The sequence below is a fragment of the Oryctolagus cuniculus genome, chromosome 12 (assembly GCF_051225735.1).
Source record: "Oryctolagus cuniculus isolate XC-2025 breed Fujian yellow rabbit chromosome 12, ASM5122573v1, whole genome shotgun sequence".
NCBI lineage: Eukaryota > Metazoa > Chordata > Mammalia > Lagomorpha > Leporidae > Oryctolagus > Oryctolagus cuniculus.
The window spans coordinates 86,783,658-86,807,982 of record NC_142878.1 but is presented as its reverse complement, the minus strand read 5'-3'; the positions used below and the strand labels follow the sequence as shown (position 1 = coordinate 86,807,982).

The following is a 24,325-nucleotide window of genomic DNA, read 5'->3' as shown; positions in this document are numbered from 1 at the left end:
TTTTTTTTTTTTTTTTTTTTTGTGGACAGTGAGAGAGACAGAGAGAAAGGTCTTCCTTTGCCGTTGGTTCACCCTCCAATGGCTGCCATGGCCAGCGCACTGCGGCCAGCACACCACACTGATCCAAAGGCAGGAGCCAGGTGCTTCTCCTGGTCTCCCATGGGGTACAGGGCCCAAGTACTTGGGCCATCCTCCACTGCACTCCCTGGCCACAGCAGAGAGCTGGCCTGGAAGAGGGGCAACCGGGACAGAATCCAGCACCCCGACCGGGACTAGAACCTGGTGTGCTGGTGCTGCAAGGTGGAGGATTAGCCTAGTGAGCCGTGGCGCCGGCCGCTTTGTCTTTTTCTATATCATTCCTTAGACTGGTGCAAACAAGTATTTTTGAAGTACGTGTACTTTCCCCCGTCTTAATATTCTCTGATTCTAGTTAGCTGTAGATGTCTGAAGAATTTCACTTTGAAGAGAAAAGTTGTTTTTTTCTTGACATTAGGAATTATTTCATGTTGATGCAATTTGGTTAATATTTGTAGGCCCTGAAGCCAATAAAATCTTTGGAAACATAGCCAAGTTTTTCACCGAAGTGGAAAAGAGTCCTTGAAGCAGGCTTATGTGTTTTAGGTCTTGTGATTTCCCTTACTGAATACCCTGTTATCTCTCCAGGTGGCCTGTGGACTAAACCACACTTTGGCTGTGTCAGCAGATGGCTCCATGGTGTGGGCTTTTGGAGATGGAGACTATGGAAAATTAGGTTTAGGGAATTCCACTGCAAAATCTTCACCTCAGGTCAGTATTGCCTTTAATCCAGGTTTTCAGACATTGTAAGTTTCATCTATGTCAGTACCTCTTTTTTACTGGAATTAATTTACCTTTAACATTTTTGCTAATGAATAATGAGCTTTAGAAGCTTCTGTTGCTCATTCTTGACTTTCTAGCCTTCAAGAACCTTGATTTTAAGTGAGCCATTAGTAGCTAAACTAGTTGTAACAATTATGCAAGGACAAGCCTGTCTGTAGACTTGCTGAACAGCTGTAGGACTTGCTCCCATGTGGAGAAGAAAGAGTGAGACACAAACCTCCAGGGTGTCTTGTGAGGGAACCTTGAATAATATGTTGTAACCCTCTGCTTGCAACTGTCCTTTCAGCTTCTTATCACCACCTGATTAGGCAGGTATGCATTTCCTTTTAAAGAACAAGAGAAAGGAAATTCAAGTACATGAACAAAAAAATTAGAAGCTAGGGGCTGCCGTTGTAACATAACAGGTAAAGCCACCGCTTGCAGTGCTGGCATCCCACATGGGTGCAGATTCATGTCCTGGTTGCTTTACTTCCAATCCAGCTCCTTACTAATGGCTTAGAAAAGCAGCAGAGGATGGCCTAAGTGCTTGGGTCCCTGCTACCTTTGTGGGAGACCTGGAAGAAACTTCTGGCTCCTGGCTCTGGCCTGGCCCCAGCGCTGGCCGTTGTGGCTATCTGTGGAGTGAAGCAGCAGATGGAGGATCTCTCTGTCTCTTCTTCTCCCTCTGTAACTCTGACTTTCAAATAAAAAAAAATTTTTTTAAGTAATTTAAAAATTAGAAGATATTATTTGCATTACAGAAAGTTCTAGGCTCTACAGAATTCTGCTTGTCAGTTCTTTTACATGGATTTTCCTGACACATTTAACCAGTAGCATGATTTAGAAGTACTCAATTTATATTCAGTGTCAGATTCACCATCATATATAACCTGTGACGACTTGATAGCTACACTTGTGAATATTCAGCTAGGGATACAGAGAGGCAGAAAAGCAGTTATTACCTCTGAAAGCTAAAAATGTCAAACAGGGAGAAGCCACAGCTTTACATGGCCTTGCAGGGTTCTTTAGAAGGTCATGAGATTCTCTTTTTCTCTGTTGCCCAGAAGGATGCTTCTATTTCATGAAGGTCCTGGGGATTTTAACCACATTTCCCTGCTGTCACATTTTCTCTCCCAAATTCAGTTGATCTGCAGGACACTAGAGAAAGTAACATTTAGGAATATGAATTTGGGTGGGACAGGTAAGAGACAATTCCTGTCTTGGAGACTATGCTTGAGATTATACATACCAGCAGGCAAGTTTAAGGGTATTTTCTTTGGGGCTGGCATTGTGGCATAATGGGTTAAGCTACTGCCTGCAGTGCATGGATCCCATAATGGGGTCAGTTCCAGTCCTAGCTATTCCACTTCAGATCCTGCTCCCTGCTAATGTGCCTGGGAAAGCAGTGGGGAATGGCCCAAGTCCTTGGGCCCCTGCACCTATGTGGGAGACTTGGATGAAGCTTCTGGCTCCCGGCTACCAACTGGCCCAGACCCAGCCATTGCGACCATTTAGGGAGTGAACCAGCAGATGGAAGATATCTGTGTCTTTTTTTCTGTCTCTCGCCCTCCTTGCCCCTGCTCCCCCCACCAGTAACTCTGACTTATAAATAAATCTAAAAAAAAAAAGTATTTTCTTTTCAGTCTTTTTTTTTTTAGCTTTTTTTAACTTTTATTTAATGAATATAAATTTCCAAAGTACAGCTTATGGACTACAATGGCTTCCCCCTCCCCGCCATCTTTTCAGTCTTAAAGTGTATACTTTACACTTTTGTTTTACAGAAAGTAGATGTCCTTTGTGGTATTGGAATAAAAAAGGTTGCTTGTGGAACTCAGTTTTCTGTTGCTTTGACTAAAGATGGTCACGTGTATACCTTTGGTCAAGGTAAGGCATTTTTTAGCTTACGTCATGCACATGTGTATTATAGAAACATTTGCCTTCTGTTTTCATAGAAAATACTCTAAATAAAAGTCATTTTTATTTTGTTCTTGGGGGTAAGCAGGCCATGAAATTCTCATTCACTAGCTCCTATTCACTTCTTTTTCACAAACTTTATTCTAAAAATGAACTCCCCTTCTCATTAAGGTTCCTCATGCTATAGCCTTTACTTTTGCTAGAAGAGCACCTGCCAAGGTCCCTCCCCACCTCCCTTCTGCCCCGCCGTGCTCTCCAGATACTGCTTTGCTCACCAGAGCTGCTCTGTGTCCTGATTCACTCCCCACCACTTCCAAGGATTGGGGATGCAAATCATAGGAATTGGAGGAATTCATAGGCATTGAAGGTTCAGATCTTGAGTAGGTTCATAACCCAGACATTCACTGTGGGGCTCCTTGGCAGTAAATTTACCCTCTTAAGAGCAACTTCCTGGCAAGTTGTGGTGACAGAGGGAGAGTGAAGGGAAGGAAGAATTAAACCATGAGTGAAGTTTCTGGTCTTGGGAGAACATTGATGACTCTGACTAAGGACAGGAACTGTTTGTAGGGAAAGGATAAGAAGCTTGGTTTTCCTTAGGTTGAATGGGGTCGTTACCCTAGATGCATGTAAGTCCAGCAAGCTATTGAGAATTTGGATTTCAAACTCCAGAGATTGGTTATAGAAATGTAAGATTGAACATGAACTACATTTTGGTAGTAGTCTCATGCCTTATTAATGGAATCTACAATTCCAGGGAGAAAGTATAGAATTTAAGAAAGAAGAGAATCAACTCTGGGGAATGTGAGGAGAACAAGATTTGGGAGAGTTGGCCTTGAACAGAGTAGGGAGGGCAGTATCTGCTGTGCCGCAGTAGTACAGAGTCATCTGGGCAGAAGGAGCTGAGGACACATTATCAGAAGGTTACATAGAGTTGCTTGGAGTTCCTTGAGCTGGATCCTGAGAAGAAGTCTGCGGTAGGCAGTTAGGCGCTATTGGCTTTGAGTACAGTTTCAGGGCAGTGCTGAGTGGGCCTAAAGGACATTGTGCAGCACTTTCTAGAATTTTGGCAAGGTAAAGGGAGAGGTTGAAGTTTGAGGACAAGACAGATGGAAGATGTCTTTTTTAAAAGGCAAGAAACTTCAGGACCTTTGTGAACTCCTGCCAGTCCTTTCAAGCATAAGGATATGAAGGAACTCTGGGTATGAAGTAAGTTACTGGTCTTAGATTTGATCCTCTTTATGAATAAGGAGACCGTGTCATTTTGTAAAGATGTGGCTTCTAGCATTTTATTTTCTAAAAATCTGATGTCCTTGTCAGAATAGCAGCTTTTGCCCCCTGAGTTATTTATGTTGCTGCCATTCCACCATAAAAAGTTAAGTGATTAAAAATGAAAGGACTGTGATGTGCCATCTACAAACCTTTCCTCTTGCTGTTTTTTCAGATCGCTTAATAGGCTTGCCAGAGGGTCGTGCTCGTAATCACAATCGACCACAGCAAGTTCCTGTCCTGGCTGGAGTGGTCATCGAAGACGTGGCAGTCGGAGCTGAGCACACGCTTGCTTTGGCATCGACTGGCGATGTGTATGCCTGGGGGAGCAATTCTGAAGGACAGGTGAATGTTTATTTTGCTTCTGCTCTTCCATATCCTAGCATTTTGACAACACTCCCCACTAGGGAAAGGGATAAACTAGGAAACTCCAAATACCTACCACGGTGTTCCAAGTACATCACTTGGCTATGACACATTTATTTAGTTCAGTTTTACATAGTTCTCTCTTAATTGTGTCCAAAGAAATAGTGTACCATGGTTTTGTAAAAAGTCTGGTAGTGTAGTACAGTGATCTGGCTTCCTTGGTCTGGCACGTACTGAGCAGTGCTGTGTGGTGGTCCTCATCGCTGGCTCAGTTCTGTCGTCATCACAGCATTATCCTCATGACTGCAGCATCCGCTGACCTGGAAGTAAGGAGGAATGGAGCAGTGCTGCTTTTGTACTTTCTAGTACAGCAGGATACGAAGTGTGTGTGCTGCTCTGTGGCAAATGTTGACAGCCTCATTACTCAGAGAAGTAAAACGAGGTTGAGAAAGACCCTAGGGGTCGCTGTGTCCAGCTCCTCTCCGTGTGGGGGAGGGGAAGACTTCAATGGGCGGTTTCTGAGATGCCTGCTACTACAGTCACTTTTGGCTCCACCTGCAGAGCTACTTCCCCTTCTTCTATAAGCCCTCTCTGAGTGTGGCTGCCCCTAGAGCCATGACCCTTCAGTTCAGGGGCTAGCTTTATTCCTAACAGCGTCCTTTTGGTTTCTGTATTCCTCATCACCACATTAACAGACAAGGAAGGCACTCCTTGTTGTGGTTGCATGTTGAATTGACAAGAGGAAAGTTAATGCTGAAGACTCCTTTGGGAGTTCCCTAGCAGGGCCTTTGCATGCTCTTCCCTAAATGCTGAGTTGCTTAGCAACTGAAACACTGGGCATCCCAATCAGAGCCTACAGACAGAGATCTAGGGAAAAGAATCTGCTTTTGTGTGTGCTTTTAACTTTCCTAGAATTCATTCCCTTTGCAGACACGGAATTCAGTGATATGTTAGTCCTTAAGCCTCATCTGCTATAGTTGGAATGACTTTGCTGCAGCTCAGTGTTCAGGAGAGTCTGAGCTGTGAGAACCATTATTATAGAGAAAATCAGAATTTATTTCATCATTGATGCTGATGCTTGGTACAGATAGTAATTTGCTTATGTTTGTTACCATCTAAGGCAAATTTCATCATTTTGGCTTCCTCGCTTCCTTTTTCTAATTGAATCTCTGATTTGTAACTTATTCCCAGCTCGGCCTAGGCCACACCAACCACGTTCGAGAACCAACCCTAGTAACAGTTCTGCAAGGGAAAAACATTCGGCAGATCTCAGCTGGCCGCTGCCACAGTGCTGCGTGGACGGCGCCACCAGTGCCACCCAGAGCACCAGGTGATGGACAGAATATCCTTGCTTTGGCAGCTTCATTTCCAACAATGCCCAGATGCAATGTTTGCTTGCCAGTGCCAAATCTGTCAGCGTCATTCTGAACCGTCAAGCAGCTCCCCCACACAACCATAGTATTCTTTGTGCTACCTGTACCATAGAGACTTCCCAGCAGGCATTTCTTCTACTGACTTTGTATGAAGGAGTCCCTCTCTACAACTGTAAACTCAAACACATCACTTGGGCAAACAAAAATTCATAATTTTAGAGTAGCAATTAAGTATTCCTTAATATATATCAAAGAAATGAAATCATAGCTTTCTCCGAATAAAGATTAGAAGTGCTGAGACCACTGGTGAAATTCCTCACTCCAGTTACACTTGGAAATATGCTGGCTGCACTGGCACAGCAGCTCAGGCAGCTCAGGTGCCCGCTCAGGTGCCTGCTGTTTTACTCTTGTGTATCAGGTCAGTACATTGTTTCAAGCTTTCTGTAAAGCTTGCTTAACTCTTATTAGGAAATTCTTATAGCCCTACAAAAGGATATGAAGAAAAACAGAATGTGTACTTGTATGCTTAACATCTCAACCACAGACCTTCTCTGCTTGGAGCCATCCTCTGTACTCCCCACAAATAGGGGGAAACTTTAATTTCTGTGTATGCCATTCTTTGACATTTCCTCAAATCTGAGCTCTTTCATATCCAGGCCTTCAAGTCCTTTCTTTCTGCTGCCCTGGGGAGCCTGAGACAGTAACATTGCCCTGAGAGAGCCACATTACATTCTCTTCCCTCTCTGCTGTCTTTCCTACTTCTGAGCCACAGGTCCACAGGGCAGACGCCGCTGAGGTTTTTTTTTTTTTCTTCTTCTACTTAATCTAAGAGAACAAGCAAACTCCACACAGGCAGGAGATGGTTTGTAGACAACGGGCTCCAGAATGAGCACTGCTGCCTGGGTGCTGATGACTGCAGAATCCCCAGGGCCCCTCAGCTTCCAGGGTCTCACTGTCAGCTCGGGGACCACATTGCCTGCCCTGAGTCCTGGCTCCTCCGTATGCAGCCTCCCGTTGTAAAGTGAGGGCAGTCATAGCGCTGGTTATGGAGAGCTCTGTGTAAAGCTCTTAGCACAGCGCTGGACGCATCGAAAACGCTCCGCGTGTTAGCCTCTATCAGGAGTGGGAACAGTATCTCTGGGAATGGAATAATTGTCAGTCACTTGTACATTTTTATATGAGAGGAGCTGTGGATGCAGGCTTTTTAGCCTTTATTCTTACAGAGCTCTTAATCTTACAGTAAAAAGCCTACGGGAATCACACACCCGTATCTTTCATTCTGCCGTGGGCTCTTTCTGTCAGATCCCTGGTGCGAGTGGGAGGTGGCTTTGCTAAGCTATCCTTTTTCATATTTCAGAACTGCCTGCCTGGTCGTTTCCTGTACCTTGTGTTATTACAAAGATGGCATTGAATTTGAAAGGAAGAATTTGACTGCCTTGCTTGGTTTTCTTATTTCTTATACAAAGGAATTGTTTAGGTACCATTATTAAATGGGAAACAAAATTAAGGAGAAAAGACCAGATTTCCTTAATGATAAATAAAAACTGATTTGAAAACCAACATAAATATACCCCAAATATTAAGATGAATTGCTGGATAGCAGAAGATACATACATAAAAATACAAATACAGCAAAATATTAATTACAGAACTTAGGTGGTATGAATGGGTTCCTATTATATAATTATCTCATCTTCTCTGTATGTTGGAAATGTTTCAAAATGCTGAAAAGGAAAGCCGTGAATTCTGCTTCCTAAGCACCCATTTGCTTTCTGGGCAGGTGTGTCGGTACCTCTGCAGCTGGGCCTGCCCGATGCAGTACCCCCACAGTACGGGGCACTGAGGGAGGTGAGCATTCACACCGTACGTGCCAGGCTGCGGCTGCTCTACCACTTCTCCGACCTCATGTACTCCTCCTGGAGGCTCCTGAACCTCAGCCCCAACAACCAGGTAACACATGCTGGCTTGGAAGACAGTGCCCTGGGGATGCTCCTCAGGTCCTGGGCTTTCTCCCAACCTCTGGGAAACTCTGTCATGGTTAATACTTCCTGTATTCTCCACATCAAGGGAAGCAAAAAAGACAACAGTTATGTTCCGATTTAATGCTAGTTCATGTGCTGTTGGACACAAGAGGGATCCTCCTTCTGTAGTTGCCCAAAGCTCCAGGAAGCATGAATAGCTAGGTGTGTCATATGTTTTCTTCAAAATCTGTTATATGATTTTAAAAGTTAAGCACAGTGGCCGGCACCGCAGCTCACTAGGCTAATCCTCCGCCTTGCGGCGCCGGCACACCGGGTTGTAGTCCCGGTCGGGGCGCCGGATTCTGTCCCAGTTGCCCCTCTTCCAGGCCAGCTCTCTGCTGTGGCCAGGGAATGCAGTGGAGGATGGCCCAAGTGCTTGGGCCCTGCACCCCATGGAAGACCAAGAGAAGCACCTGGCTCCTGCCTTTGGATCAGTGCAGTGTGCTGGCCGCAGTGCGCTGGCCGCGGCGGCCATTGGAGGGTGAACCAACGGCAAAGGAAGACCTTTCTCTCTGTCTCTCTCACTATCAACTCTGCCTGTCAAAAAAAAAAAAAAAAAAAAAAAAAAAAAGAAGAAGAAAAAAAAAAGTTAAGCACAGAAAGCTATTAGAACAGAACCAACATTGTTATATAAATAAATGTGAAAAATTTAGGAGATTTTTTTGTCTCCTTACAAATGAACATTCTGTGGCCTGGGCTATGGCGTAGTAGCCATCCAGCTCCCTGATGATACACCTGGGAAAGCAGAGGAGGATGGCCCAAGTGCTTGGGCTTCTGACACTCACCTGGGAGACCCAGGAGCAGCTCCTGGCTTCGGATCAGCCCAGCTCTGACCATTGCGGTCATTTGGGGAGTGAACCAACAGATGGAAGATCTCTCTCTCCCTCCTTCTGATCTTTAAAAGTAAACCTGGCTTACATGTCCATCTTTATAGGATAGGCCAGAGATTTAAGAAGAGTGTGAGGTGAGGCCGGCGCCGCGGCTCACTAGGCTAATCCTCTGCCTTGCGGCGCCAGCACACCAGGTTCTAGTCCCGGTCGGGGCGCCAGATTCTGTCCCAGTTGCCCCTCTTCCAGGCCAGCTCTCTGCTGTGGCCCGGGAGTGCAGTGGAGGATGGCCCAAGTGCTTGGGCCCTGCACCCCATGGGAGACCAGGATAAGTACCTGGGTGAACCAACGGCAAAGGAAGACCTTTCTCTCTGTCTCTCTCTCTCTCACTGTCCACTCTGCCTGTCAAAAAAAAAAAAAAAAAAAAAAAAAGTGCGAGGTGACTAGTTTTTGTTTTTCTTTTCTTTTTTTTTTTTTTTTTAAAGATTTATTTATTTGAAAGGCAGAATTACAGAGAGGCAGAGGCAGAGAGAGAGAGAGAAAAGTCTTCTACCCGCTGGTTCACCCCCCAGATGGCTGCAATGGCTGGAGCTGCACTGATCCAAAGCCAGGAACCAGGAGCTTCTTCCAGGTCTCCCATGTGGGTAGAGGGGCTCAAGGACTTGGGTCATTTTCTGCTGCTTTCCCAGGCCATAGCAAAGAGCTGGATTGGAAGTGGAGCACTTGAGACTTGAGCCAGTGCCCATATGGGATGCCAGCACCACAGACAGGGGCTATAACCTGCTGTGCCACAGCACTGATCCCTTTTGTTTTCTTTTTAAGATTCATTTTATTTTATTTTTTTTAAGATTTATTTTATTTATTTGAAGGACAGAGTTACAGAGAGAGGTAGAAACAGAGAGAGAGAGAGAGAGAGAGAGAGAGAGAGGGAGAGGTCTTCTATATGCTGGTTCACTCTCAAGATGGCCTCAATGGCCAGAGCTGTGCCAATCCAAAGCCAGGATCCAGGAGCTTCTTCTGGGTCTCCCACGTGGGTACAGGGGCTCAAGGACCTGGGCCATCCTCTACTGCTATCCCAGGCCATAGCAGAGAGCTGGATTGGAAGAGGAGCAGAGGACTAGAACTGGTGCCCATATGGGATGCCAGCGCCTCAGGCCAAGGCTTTAACCTGCTGTGCCACAACACCGGCCCCTAAGATTCATTTTATTTATTTAAAAACCAGAATTTCAGAGAAAAAGAGGAGGGAGAGATCTTCCATCTGCTGTTTCACTCCCTAGACCAGGCTGAGGACAGGAAAGGAGCCTGGAACTCCATCCTGGTCTCCCACATGGGTAGCAGTCAGGGTGTCTTGGGCTGCCTTTCCAGGCACTGTAGCAGGAAGCTAGACCAGACATCAAGCAGCTGGGACTTCTCCTGGTGCTCATGTGGGATGGCGGTGTCACAGGCAGCAGCTTAACCACCTGTGCCTCAACACCGGCCCTAGGAGTTGTTAGTGTAATTTGTAGGCATGCCTGCCAAAATGTGTATCAATTTGTAAAGCTGTTAGTCAAAAATCTCTTGGATAACCAGTCCTGGAGATCTGACAAGAGTAGGCATTTGACACAGTGGTTAATTCACTGCCTGAGGTATGCCTGCATCCCCCGTACCAAGTTCTGGCCCCTCCGCTTCTGACTTAATTTCCTGCAAATGCACTGGGAAGCAGTAGATGGTGGCTCAAGTACTCAAATCCTGCCACTGACTTGGAGGCTTCTGGTTTTAGCTTGGCTCAGGCCTGGTTGTTGTGGGCATTTAGGGAGTGAACCAGCAGAGGGAAGCTCTCTCTGTATATCTCCCTGTCTGTTTCTCTTTGCCTTTCTAACTTTAAAAAAAAAAATCTGACAAATCACTATTGGAAGTAGAGAATTATCCAGGAAGCAGACTACTATGTGCACTATATGGAATGTTAACAAATTATTTGCAATTATTTGGAGAAATATTTCTAAATATTTAAGTGATAAAAACATGAGGTTGGCGCTGTGGTGTACTAGGCTGAGCCTTCGCCTGTGGCACCCGCATTCCATATGAGCACCTGTTTGAGTGCTTGCTGGCTGTTCCACTTCTGAACTAGCTCCCTACTAAGGGCTCTGGGAAAGCAGTAGAAGATGGCCCAAGTGCTTGGCCCCTGCACCCACATGGGAGACCCGAAAGAAACTCTTGGCTCCTGGCTTCAGATCAGCTCAGCCCTGGCTGTTGTGGCCATTTAGGGAGTGATCCAGCAGATGGAAGATCCCTCTCTCTGTAACCCTGCCTCTCAAAAAAAATTTTTTAAGAAAATCTGAAAATCATGTAAACAGTATGATCTCAACAGTATGAAAAATGTTATATGTGTACACACAAAAAACTGGAAGGAAATAGATTAACGTGTTAATAGGGCTGTATCTAATATGGTGGAATTATGGATAATTTCATTTGTATGTACATGTTTGTATCCTTTCCTGTATTATAGTAATCATATTTTATCAAAAAAAATAATTTTAAGAGTTACTAATAGGGACTGGTGTTGTGGCACAGTGGGTTAAACCACTGCTTGAGATACTGGCATCTCATGTCAGAGCACCAGTGCTGGTCCCAGCTGCTCCACTTCCAATCCAGCTTCCTGTTAATGTTTCTGGGAAGGCAGTAGAGGATGTCCTAAGTACTTGGACCCCGGCACTCATGTGAGAGACAGGATGGAGTTCCTGGCTGCTGGTTTTGACCTGACCCAGATCTAGGTATTATAGACATTTGGGAAGTGAACTAGTGTGTAGAAGGTTTCTTTCTCTTTCTGTCTCTCCTTTTTTCTCTGTCTCTCTGCCTTTCAAATAAGTAAATAATAAATCTTTTTTTTAAAGTTAGTAACAATTAATAATGCCCCGGTTTGTACTTTTAATATACATTTCAAAAATTACCTTTATTCTAAAAGTGAGAAGTGCTATTTCTTTGTAGCCTTAGATGATAGCATTTCTGATAACCTCATTTTCTGTTACAGAACAGCACATCTCATTATAACGCTGGAACCTGGGGCATTGTGCAAGGACAGCTTCGGCCTTTATTAGCCCCAAGAGTCTACACTCTTCCCATGGTGCGCTCCATAGGAAAAACCATGGTTCAAGGCAAAAACTATGGACCTCAAATTACTGTAAAGAGGATATCAACCAGGTTGGCATATGTATATGTGTTTCACTAGCTATCTGGAATTTCTTTAGATGAAAAGTATTACTAAGTATTCTCTGTGAGTCTTAGCTGCCTCACTTGTCAAGTTGAATAGTAACAGAACCTACTTTAATAATAATGGGCTGAGTGGGCCCTGCACAGGGCTTTTCTGTCATGGAGCTGGACCAATTTGTTCACTGATGGGAAGACATCCTCAAGTGATCTTTGTGGTGATTTGGGCAAATTGATGAGAGTTGTCTTTCATTCAAATCTCCTTTGCTTTTGAAGAGGTCGGAAGTGTAAGCCCATCTTTGTCCAGATAGCAAGACAAGTAGTTAAACTGAATGCATCCGATCTCCGTCTGCCCTCCCGAGCATGGAAGGTGAAGCTGGTTGGAGAAGGGGCCGATGATGCTGGAGGAGTGTTTGACGACACCATCACCGAAATGTGCCAGGTATGTTCACGCAGTGCCCCTGCCCAGCCGTCCACCAAGCGTGTCCCCTTTTTACTGTTCCCAGTGGCTCCTCTGTCAGGCATGTTTCATAAATGCAGCAAGGATGCATTTGTGAGCCTCGTTCAGCTCATGCTGTTGGTGATACATGGATGAACTAGAACAAGGGTTTCTGAAAATGCTTTGTAAAGATACTTTATGAATAAATGCCGGGGCTTAGTCACCTACCAATGAAGAGCTACAATGTTAGTAGAAAGTCTGTTGTGCTACAATGTTAGTAGAAAAAACAACAATGACAATGTGTCCACTTACATAGGAGATAAATCCAGGACCAGCCCTGTGCTCCAGTTTATTCTGGTGTTTTTAGAACGAAGTGGAGGGGGCCAGCGCGTGGTGTAGTGGGTAAAGCAGGGCTTAGCAGGTAAGGCTGCAGCCTGCAGTACCGACATCCCATATGGACACTGGTTCAAGTCATGGCTGCTCCACTTCCAATCCAGCTGTCTGCTATGGCCTGGGAAAGCAGTAGAAGATGGCCCAAGTGCTTGGGCCCCTGCACCCGTGTGGGAGACCTGGAAGAAGCTCCTGGCTTCAGATTGGCACAGGTCCAGCCATTGTGGCCATTTGGGGAGTGAACCAGTGGATGAAAGACCTCTCTCTCTCTCTCTCTCTCTCTCTCTCTCTCTCTACCTACCTACCTACCTACCTACCTCTGTCTCTCTGTAACTCTGCCTTTCAAATAAATAAATCTTAAAAAAAAAAAAAAAGAATGAAGTAGAGCTGCTGTGCCCCAAGGGAGTTAGAAAAGTAAGTTAAGAGTTTGGGTCCAAGCCAGACAGAGTAAATAAGATCACAAATCAGGTCTTTTGATAGGTTGCACCTTGTACTGAGTGAGTTTTTTTCCAAAAATGTTCTTAAAAACCCCACTACCACCAACTCCTTTGGGTTTTGCCTCTCTTGGAGCCCCCGCTCTTGGCCACCTCGCCAGGAAGTCTCTGACATTTTTAAATAAATCTTTCTTTTAAATTAAAAAAAAAAAAGAGTTTGGGTCAGTTTTAATTGGTTTAATTGGCAGATTTTCTTTTAAATAAGCTGTGTTCCTTCCACTTTTGCCTAGTGTCAGGATTTTTCTGATAAATCCTGTGATTGAAGTAACATGTGGCTATCACTTACTGAGTCTATTTGGAATATCACTACGTCCTTCTCCACAAATACACCTACTCCTCTGTGAATTGACTCTCTCATCTTGATTCTTCATATTACAGGAGATTTTCCACATGGGAAAGTTCCTAATCTCATTTCAAATTGAAATCACAAGAACAACGGAAGTAGAGACATGGCTAGCATTATAAATTTCTTGAAATACTCTTTTCAGTGTTATATTTAATGTAATCATTTTGTTCTCTTGATACGTTTGATTATCATTTCTCAAAAAATGTTTTTCTTCTACAGGAACTTGAAACTGGTATAGTTGACCTCCTTATACCCTCTCCAAATGCCACCGCGGAAGTGGGTTACAACAGGGACAGGTAAGCAGCAAGTGTCTGTTGAACGTCTGTAATAATAATAGCTCGTGAAAGAGAAAAAAAAGAAAACAAACAAAAAAAAAAGAAAAAAATAATAACTCGTGAAATTGTGTGCCTGCTGTGTGGCAGGCCTTCTACATGTTCCTCCAAGATTGCATCCTGAGTCCTCATTGTGACCTTGAGAGTGGGTACTGTGGTTGTGCCTTCATCACACTTCTGCTGTGACTCACTGTTTACTATGGAACCAATCCAAAGCTAATATAGACAGAGAGGAAACTCAGACTTGATCTTGAAGCCTGCCTTAGTGTGTCTGAAGGCCTCCGTGGTCTCCCTTGATGAAATTTCTGCACCAAAATTCATTAAAAAGCTTCACTATGCTGTCAAGTCACAGAGCTTGTAATTATTTACAATCCAGAAAATGTTGAGTTTTGGATCTTGCTTCATGGGCTTACAGTAACTGCGGTGATTTTAGGAAACAGGACATTCTGAAGCAGGTAGCTTAAGGATTAACAACTCATTTACTGGCCCTTTTTTCACTCAAAAGATAATGTAAGATGTGGTGTCTGTGCTGTCCAGAACAGTAGCCACAGGCCATATGAATGTTGACTACTCAGAATGTGGTCAGGGTAGCTAAGGAACTGAATCTTTAATCTCATGAAATTAATGAAAATAGCTATCTGTGGCTAATGGCTGCCATGGTGAACAGCACAGCTCTGCACTGCTGCTGTAGATGTGGGGTGACTTGTTTCCAGTGGAAATGAGGACTATCTTGTTTGAAATACTTCCTGGAATTTTGCAGGTTCCTCTTTAACCCCTCTGCTTGCCTTGATGAACACTTAATGCAGTTTAAGTTCTTGGGGATTTTAATGGGGGTTGCCATTCGCACAAAGAAGCCTCTGGACCTGCACCTGGCGCCGGTGGTGTGGAAGCAGCTGTGCTGCATCCCGCTCACTCTGGAGGACCTGGAGGAGGTAGACCTGCTCTACGTGCAGACCCTCAATAGCATTCTTCACATTGAAGACAGCGGCATCACTGAGGAGAGCTTCCATGAGGTATGTCCTGGCCAGGCCACTTTCTGCGGCTGGTCACTACCTGTGCGCACAGACCACAATCTTTCTGGGTGGTTCAGCTCTGGTCTCCCACTTGCTGTCGGGCGACCTGTGCCATGATGATGCCATTGCTGCCTTTAGTTCAACCCCATTCGTTTTAGTAACTTCTCATGGGCAGAGTTGGCTGCAGCCCCAGTGTCTGCTCCTTTCCCTTTAACCCATTTTCTGCCCACTGGAGTGGATAACCAAGGGAGCCAAGGCGGAGAGGGAGCACTGACGGGACCAGAGTTTAATAGACCTGGTTTGAGGGCAGAGAGAGTGTGTCTCATTCGTAACTACAGCCGGATGGAGGAGTCAGCACATTCTTCTGGATCAAATAGCCTGATCAATCCTATGTGTTTCATCTGCCTTGTTTTTATCCTTACAGATCTTGGCTGTGTTACCATTCTGCTCCATTTGTATGTAACATAATTTTTGTTGTCATTTCTACTGTGTAATAGAAATTGTTTTTTCTTCTGTTCTTAGATGATTCCTCTTGATTCTTTTGTTGGCCAGAGTGCGGATGGCAAGATGGTGCCTATAATCCCTGGTGGAAATAGTATCCCACTCACGTTTTCCAACAGGAAGGAGTATGTTGAGAGGGCCATTGAATACCGACTCCATGAGATGGACCGACAGGTGAGAAGAAACATTTCGGGATCTGTACTGAGCGCTCGGCCTTGTCTCCAAGCGAGAGCCAACTGTGTCTCTGACCCCTACTTCAGAGACTTCTCAGGCCACAGCTTTGGGTCTCCTTTCTTCTTATGCAAAGGCTTAAGTCAGCTCTGAATCACTCATTGTGTGGACTGAGGCCAGGCATCAGCCTGGCATCCAGACCCTGTCTTCTCACTCCTCCTCAGTCCTGCTTGTCCCCATGGCCTACTGTTTGCTCCTCATCCCAGTGCCTCCCCCTCTGCCTCCAGCTGGGGTCACTCAGGGCTCCTGTGAATGGTCTTAGGACCCACAGGAGTGCTTCTCTCCCTCCTCCAATGAAGTCTTTCAGACCCCAGCTAGGAATGCATCCCCTGCACAGAGCAGCTGTCCTCCAGCCCCCTCATCTGTGGGCTCTTCGCAGGGGCTGGACGCCAGCTCTGAGACTACGGAAGTTTAATGATTTGAAGAGTGCATATTCCAGACCTTTCACTCCTGGTCCCTTCTTGGACTTTGGCTTTGAGGCACGTTGGTCAGAAAACTGTCCCTTAGCTTAGTGAAGGTGGATGAGGTTGTCTACACAGCCGGGGCTTAGTGGTCACTTTTGGTTCACGAGTATCTTTAGTCCTCAGAAAGTAAATAGCTGACTGAAAATGCACTGATCAGCCCCTGCACATCCGCGCGGTGCCAGGCCCCTCACATGCCGTCTTTTCCAAGGTTACTCTGTGAGGTCGGGGTTACTAACTATCGCCGTTTCCTGGACTAAAGCACCAAGTCCAGAGGAACGAGGGGACGTGTCGACGGCAGCGCCGCGGCGTCCAGGCCCTCTGCTGGCCCGCCCTCGGAGGTCGGATGGAGCTGCCCTCTGCCCTGGCCTCACCGTGTTTCCCTCTCAGGATGAGGCCTGTCCCGCTCCCAGTGCTCCCAGTGTTCTTCCCGCGGCTGTCCCCAGTGGTCCCCGCACCCCTAACAGCCACCCTATCCCTTAGCCTCACGTGTTCCCGGACAGCCTTTGTTTTGTGTTCTGGCGGGCGCGACAGCTTGTTTCTTGGCAGAGCTTGGCTGGGCCAGCCCCTTCAGCAGCAGACTGCCTCCCTGCCAGTCCCTGCTCCCCAGCCTTAGCCCCAGTTGTAACCTGGGGCCTTCTCCAGGGCGTGGCTCCTGTTCACACCCTCAGCCTTCTGTTGTAAGTTGAGAGGGTTGTGAGTTGGCCAGAATGAGGTATTTATGAAGCAAACCGTGAACAGTGAGGAGTCTGTTGGGGTCGGGGTGTGCCATACCACGTGTGTATTTCTGAACACGCTGTTGGCTGCTTGGCTGCTCCCTCCTTGGCACTTCCCAGGTGGCCTGAGCTCAGCACTGAGAGGAAGCAACAGCAGCGCCATTAGGCAGCCTCTGCTCCACGTGCCTGCTCCCCTCAGGGCGCAGGCAGCAGCGCTGGCCTCACTTTTCCCAGGACAGCGCTAAAGGCAAAGAGTGGGTGGTGGAGCGGGAGCTAGAGCCACACCTCCTTTGCCTTTTCTGTTGTTCTCCTGAAAAAGGACTTCTCACTTTCACTTTCTTCTACATATAAAAACAGTTGTTTTTACAATAAATAAATAAAGAATTTTCATAAGAAGAATATAACTATTTTCAAAAGAAAAATATAAATGTCCCAAAGCATGGACAGCTAGGTGAACCCTCTAAGAGCTTCTGACCCTGAGGCACAGCCCAGCTTCCCAGCACATGGCCACCTGCCACCAGCAGTAAGGGTGTGCGCGCTGGCAGGGGGAGGGCTCCGCTGGGATTCGGTGGGGGAAAGAGGTGAGCTCCTGAATGGACGCCATCCGGGCCCAGAAGGCACACAGGAGTCCCGCAGCAGTAAGGATCTTTAACAAGGGTGGGCGCCGTTCATGGGCACCCGGGGCCTGGAGCAGAGGGTCTGGGGAAGCAGGCAGGCAGCCCGGTTGGGTCATGCGGGTACCCGGTCTGTGCACACATGTTGAACGAGCGCCCTCCCCCGGGAGCAGGTGGCTGCGGTCCGAGAGGGAATGTCCTGGATTGTGCCTGTGCCGCTGCTGTCCCTGCTCACGGCGAAGCAACTGGAGCAGATGGTGTGCGGGATGCCCGACATCTCCGTGGACGTCCTGAAGAAAGTGGTGCGCTACCGCGAGGTGGACGAGCAGCACCAGCTGGTGCAGTGGTTCTGGCACACGCTGGAAGAGTTCTCCAACGAGGAGCGCGTGCTGTTCATGCGGTTTGTGTCGGGCCGGTCTCGGCTGCCGGCCAACACCGCTGACATTTCCCAGCGGTTTCAGATCATGAAGGTTGATAGGGTAAGTGTGCGGTTTCTTCCTCCTTGGTCACGTCTGCCCGGATTGCTTCAGTGTTGCTTGCGTGTTTGGAAAACCAAACTGTGACCCTTAAGTTGTCCTGCTGATTCAGGCTTCACACCTGGAATTCCCAGATTAAGAAAGAAATCCAGTAGTAAAAGCTATTCACAAACATCACTTAGCGTCCATGGAAAAAGCCCTAGTGGATGTAGAACGCATCCTACAAGCAACAGCCCGCCCTGAATCTTCCCACGCTTCCCTGAGCCACAGCTGAACTCACAGAGGGATCATCATGTTACCTCTGCCTCTCCTTCCCTATGCTGCTGCTTCTGCAACTCGTGTGCCCCGCATGGCCTTGTCCGTGTGCGTGAAGATCCTAACCAGCAACTGGTGTGAGTGCAGCAGGAGGAGCCTAGAGAGGCCAGAAGCAGCAGTCACGCAACCTGCACCTGCTCGTGTGGTGCGCGTGGGCGGCCTGACGGAAGGCGCCAGCTGTGGAGCCCCAGCCCCACTGCTGCGTTAACACGTGGCGTAGAAATGAAAGGCCACCGAGTCAGAAGCGCACACTGCTGCCAGAGTCCTCTTTCTCAAGCACCCATCAGACCGCTCACTCTCCTCCCATCAGACCCCTGGGGCTCCCTGTGTTGACTCCAGGATGAATGTCAGTGGCCCTAATTGCTTTAAACAGCTCCACATCTGGTGCCTGGTACCACCTCTTGACACCTAGCTCTGTTCTGACCATCCTGGGCTGCTAGCCTTTCTCCCCAGCACCCCTTGCTGTCTTCAGATGCCTGTGCCGTGTGCAGACTGCTCTCTCTACTGGAGGAAGTTCCCCTTTGCACACCTTTCCTGCTGTGCCAGGCAAGCACCATTCATCCTGGCAGCCCAATGCCAATGTCATTTCCTCCAGGAAGCATTCCTGTGCCCTGTGCCCCAGTCCTGCAGGAAACCTTGTCAGACTCCCTTCTTTCCGGCCCTAAACTCAGCACTCGCTGCACCAAGTCAGGAATGTCTGCACTCCCTTTGTCTCCACCCCACTCCTCCCAGGCCCCCTCTCTCATGAGCTGTGCAGGCCCGTGACGCGATCCAGGGAACAGTAAGGAGAGCAGACCTCTGCACGTGAGGCCCTTCCTGCCGGGTTCAGCGCCGGCCTCTGGTGCTTTCACAGCAACTCCCGCCTGAGGTTGCCTGAGCCGGGGCTGCTCCTCCCCTCTGCCTCCTGAGGCCGGGCCTGTGCTCTTCTCCTGGGCTCAACTCCCTGGGGAAGCCGAGTGCAGGAAGGGCTATGAAAAGAGCCTTTCCATAAATTTTCTGCATGACTTAGCAGAAACTATGGGCTGTAAATCTGTTTTGTTGCTTCGGAGGCCGGCTGCTGGGGGGAGGGAGGGAGTGTGCGTAGGGAACGGGTCACTTCTGCTCAGCCCTGGAAAGAACCCTGGTCTCCTGTCTGCCGCCCCGCCCCGGAAATTAACCCACCTGATCCCCTGCTGAGGGCTGTCAGCCTCACAGCGCTGACCACGGTGTGGCTCTTGGATCATTTCCCTGCTACCCGCATTTAATTCATCAGAGCCACGCCGGACCTCTCCCTTCCAGTCTCGTTTTTCTGCTTCCTGGCCCTGCTCCTGGGCCCTCAAACCTTCTCGCCCACTACAGCTCACCTAGGTGGAGGCCATTATCAAGGGAACGGTGAACAAGAAAGAGGGCAGGTTCTTTTTCTGTATCCAAACGAGGTGGTGTGATTACTGTTTGCAGTGGGTTGGAAAATGCTGTTTGCAGGGAGGAGAGGGAGCGGGCAGCACACAGGATGCAGGCTCTGTAGGAGCGCATCTCGCCTTTGTGCTATTCCCCTGGCCGTGTGATGTATCAAGAATTATGTGTTCTTTTTTTTTTTTTTTGGGGGGGGCGGGTCTCATGATCTATCCCAAGCACTCTTCTGATCTGTTTGTCATAATTATTGTTTTTAATGATGCATCACTGTCAGTTACGTGGATGGCCTGGGATTTAGTTGGCTGCTCCTTCCTTATCTGAGCTGGGTGCCGGCAGGTGTGGCAGTCGAGGCATGCAGAGTGCACCCCCTGGGGACGGAGGTGGAAGGGGGGATGCGGCTTCCGCAGCCAGCGGGGCCCCACCCTCGTCCTCCGTTGCTCTGCTCGGGCAGTCCTGCTGTTGCCTTCAGGGCCACGCCCTCCTGGACTCTTACCCTGTGCCAGGCATGGTGTGAGGTGTGATCTCTCAAGGACCCACTGCCACCTTACACACGGGCACTGGAGGAGGTGAGGAGAGGGAGGCAGCGTCTGCCCAAAAGCCCTGAGGGCCCTGGAGCAGCGGAGCCCGTGCTGTCGCCTCTGCTTCCGCGGGCTGCTGGCCCAGTGGTGGCCGTGAGTCCCATGTGCAGGCAGGAGGGGGCTCTTCCTGCTCTGGAGCTGGGCTCGGCGCCCCTCCGCCCCCAGTCATGGCTCTGTCTCTCTCTCTGCAGCCTTACGACAGTCTGCCTACCTCACAGACGTGCTTCTTCCAGCTGAGGCTGCCCCCCTACTCCAGCCAGCTGGTCATGGCCGAGCGCCTGCGCTACGCCATCAACAACTGCCGCTCCATCGACATGGACAACTACATGCTCTCGAGGAACGTGGACAACGCCGAGGGCTCCGACACCGACTACTGATCGCCTGCTGACCGCCTGGGTGCTGCCACCCTCTTTTCTCAATAATGCTCACTTCCAATTTGATGTTGATTACTTTTATGGTAACTACATAGATGTTTTAGAGACATAAACTGACATTATAAACAGTGGCCACATTTAGTTCTAAATGTAACAAAGAAACTAGATGTTTTTATTTTTTTGTGATTGTACAAAAACAAACAGAAACAAAGTGCTCTCAGTCAGGTTTTTCCCTCCATATTTTTGGTCGCTTTTGATAAGTTTGCATGGAACCATTTTGGTGCATTTTTAGTTGGGAATGATACATTTTTGTAAACCCACCCAGTGAACATGACATTGTACATTGTGTATAATTGTTCATTAGAAAGGACAGTTTTACATGAATATTCATATATTTATTTTGTTTTAATTTGAATTGCCTGTGCAGGGTTCCTCATGCAGAGAAATAAAGCGGATTCAGGAGCCAGGTGTGGGCCGCTGTGGTTCCTTCCAGCCAGCTTCTGCCTGGCGCTGCCGGCCCAGGGGGAGCCCTTAGATGGGTCTCCCTCGGGCAGCTGGGGCGTCACTCAAACACCCCTCCCCTGAGGCTGGCTCCCAGGAGCCCCCGGGGCTTGGGAGCCCTGGTTGTCTTCCGCGCCCCTGTCCTCTGGGCGTCTCTCGCTTTGTTCCCTCCGTGCAGGGCCCTTGCTGAAGCCGCTCTGCCTGTCCCCTCAGCCTTCCTCACGGAGCAGCTGCAGCACAGCCCGCCTGGGCGCAGCTCCACGAGGCGAGGAAGGGCCAGCGCGGCCTGTGATGGTCGCGAGAAGACAGGACGCGCCTGCAGTGGAGGCGAAGCGCGGGGCCGTTCACGGCAGCCGGGTGAGCAGCCAGCCGAGGTGGTGCTGAGTGCACCGCTGATGCCTGGAGGGACTGGGAGCGAACGCAGGCGGTAACGTGAGGGTTGACGAGTGACGGGTAACGGCTGTTGTCCCGGGGCCCTGAGGCTCGAACCCCGCCGCCGCGAGTCACTGGTGGTGGACCCGCTGGGCCCAGAGCATCGGGGCCGCCTGTGTTCGGGGAAGGGGGCAGCCTCAGAGCCTCCAGGAAGGCCGTGGCCGCGGGCAGCGCGAGCTGCTGTCCGGCACCGACGGCTGTCCCGCTGTCCCTCGTGGGCACGGAGGTGCTGGACGACGGTGCCTTGCAGGCATTCGCTTCGCATCAGGAAGGGAAGGGGCAGTGTTTTCAGAGAGAAAGGGGAAGAAAATGCTGTTTTGCCAGCTAAGGTGGTCAACTGATCTTCCCAGTGAGAATATTAACAATATTTGGAACGATGGCATCTTTATTTTATTGAAAAAGGGTTTCTACTAGAATTGTGCCTCAGCGGGGAGACCCAAGCTTCTGCGGACCCCAGAAGGCTTCTGGGTAAAGAGGAGCCCTTAATGCTGATCTGAGAACTCAGTTGGTAGCAGGGCTGGTGCTCCGGCTTGAGGCACATACTCTGGGTGGGGGAGGCATGTGGGCCTCTGCCTAGGAGACCACTTCTCTATCAGGACAAGGCCTCTGCTTGCCGCCACCCTGGGCAGATCCAGGAGACAGGTGTCTGGGGCTCCCGTGAGCTGCTGCTGGTGACAAGTAACTGCCCTCCTGTGGGACTGGACCTGGGTGTGCAGAGTGCCGTCTCTCGGTGGGATCCGATCAGAATAATGCCTCAGCCTTTGTGACGCTGTGACCTTTGTGGCCACTTGGCTCTGGACTGAGAGGCAGGAGTGCCCTCTGCAGGCTGGCACGCCTGCTCCCATGTCCAAGGTCAGGCCTGGGATGCATGGGTTCTGCCGTCTTTATTGGAAACCTGTCATCTGTTCACTGTCCTGACTTTCGAAAGCCCCGGGGCCAAGGGAAGGATTTCTTGGGTTCATTTCTAACTCCGGTGGAGGTGAGGGCTGGTCTCAGTCACTTAGCAAATGCTTGCAGTTTTGTGACCCTGAGAAGATTCCAGAAAACATTGAGCCTGGCCTTCAACATTTAAGATTTTCCCGGATGGCCTTCACGGTGCAGCTTTGGTCTGGGCCTTTTGGCTTTGTGGCCTTGACCCAGCACTGCCAGCCAGATGGGGCCTGCAACTGTTGAGCTCAGATCTGAGCAAAAACAAGTTTTGACCCTTGAATCTGGAGTTGGAAGGCGGGCCCCTAGGGGAGCAGCTTATTTCTCCCTTATCGACCAGGACTTCAAGGTCAGGAAAGGGACAGCCCTGGATCAAAGTTGTGTGGACTTCCTGTCAGGCGGCCGGGGAGGGGGAGGGCGGGCCTCACTCAGTTTCCCTCCGTTCAGCCTGTGCAGAGACTGGCAGTGTGCCTCAGGGCGCTGCTCCCACCCCAGCCAGAATCTGAACGGAAACTGAAGGCGCGCGCGTGTGCAGACCAGGCTGGCCCTCTGCCCCTCCCCTCCCCGCTCCCCGCCTTCCCCGTGTGTGGCCTTGTCAAAACCAGCACTGGAAAGAAGGAGCACTCCAGGGTGGGGAAGGTGTGATCTCACACCCAGGTGCTTCACAGAGTTCGCAGACAAGTGTATCTAAAAGACAAGGTTGCTGCAAAAATAATTGAAATCCATGCATGGTTTTGTCCTAACATTCATTGTCCGTGAACTTTTGGAAGACCCCTCGTAGAGGCTGTGAGGGCACGGCTGGGTTTCCCAGTGGCTCTGGGACACCGGCAGGCCGCCAGCTCGCCCTTGCCGGACTTGCCCTGGGACCCTTAAGTTTTCACTTACCTGAGAGAGATCTCCCATCGGCTGGCTCATTCCTCACATGTCCACAACAGCCAGGGCTGGGCCAGGCGGAAGCCGGGCGCTGGGAACTCAGTTTGGGTCTCCCATGAGGATGGCAGCAGCTCAAGTACCTGAGCTGTCACCTGCTGCCTCCCAGGGTGTGCTTCAGCAGGGAGCTGGAATCGGGGGCGGAGCCAGGACTCCAATCCAGGTACTCCGCTGTGGGCTGAGTGTTCCAGCAGCGTCCTGACTGCCCCGTGGGACCCCTGCTGCCTTTTAGGTTAGGTGGGCACTGTGCTCCTTGGGGGTCTTCCCTCCCGCCTGGTGACAGTGAACAGTGGCTGTTGGCAGATAGTATGCAGAGAGCCCATTGGCTCAAGGCCCAAAGCTCCCCCTGTCAGAGTGGGGGCCACCCTGGGGCCTCAGAAACAGTGTTGGGCACAGCCACCTGCGCAGCTTCAGGTCCCGGGTGAGAGCGGACGGCTCAGCCTGGGGCCTGCCCTCTTACAAAAGCGCTTGCAGGTGGAAATGGCCGAATACCATTCTCACTGCCTCCTGCTGTCTCCGTCCCTGCAATGGGAGGCCCAGCAGAACCGGCTTCGCCTCTCTCCCTTCGCTGTTCCCCCACTTGGGCAACAGATGAAGAAAGCTGTGTGCCTTTCAAGGGAGGAGAAACACCTGCCGCCGCTGGACGCAGGGCCCTGGTCCCACCTGCGGGTGGGTGGAGCCAGGCGCAACCGTTGCCCACCCAGACGTGCGCTTCCGGCCTGTTGGCTCAGCCCGTCTTCCCCAGGTCCCGGGACCAGGAGCTGCTGCTGGGCTCAGCCTTAACCAAGGTGGACATGAGTGGACTGAAGCCCTGAGGTTGGCGCCGGAAGTCCAGGCGTGTGGCCACGCCCAGCAGAACCCACGGGTGAAGCTCTCGCTTTATATCAGCTTATGGCCGTTCCATTGTCAAAGGGCTCGACCTGGGCTACTGCTTTTATTTTTGAGTCTTTAGTGTGGCTTTTTCAAATGATTTTGACCCCTTCTTCCGAGAGTGGTCGGGTACATGGGCGACTGCGGTTTATGGGAGACTCATAAGAGAAATGGCAGCGAATGTTCTGGAATGGCTTGTGCAGTCG

At 49.4% G+C, this 24,325-nt stretch overlaps 1 protein-coding gene across 1 annotated transcript in view; it reads left to right on the top strand.

The window, feature by feature from the left end:
- Positions 1-20,921, top strand: part of HERC1 (HECT and RLD domain containing E3 ubiquitin protein ligase family member 1) — a 224,691-nt gene extending 203,770 nt beyond the window's left edge. The window contains exons 68-79 of the mRNA XM_089310529.1: positions 664-786; positions 2,619-2,721; positions 4,193-4,362; positions 5,575-5,713; positions 7,537-7,706; positions 11,612-11,781; positions 12,064-12,229; positions 13,676-13,752; positions 14,549-14,801; positions 15,324-15,476; positions 17,498-17,803; positions 20,277-20,921. Of these exons, the coding sequence (XP_089166655.1) occupies positions 664-786; positions 2,619-2,721; positions 4,193-4,362; positions 5,575-5,713; positions 7,537-7,706; positions 11,612-11,781; positions 12,064-12,229; positions 13,676-13,752; positions 14,549-14,801; positions 15,324-15,476; positions 17,498-17,803; positions 20,277-20,462 (2,016 nt within the window). The 3' untranslated portion in view covers positions 20,463-20,921. The remainder of the gene's footprint in view (positions 1-663; positions 787-2,618; positions 2,722-4,192; positions 4,363-5,574; positions 5,714-7,536; positions 7,707-11,611; positions 11,782-12,063; positions 12,230-13,675; positions 13,753-14,548; positions 14,802-15,323; positions 15,477-17,497; positions 17,804-20,276) is intronic.
- Positions 20,922-24,325: the final 3,404 nt, after the last annotated feature.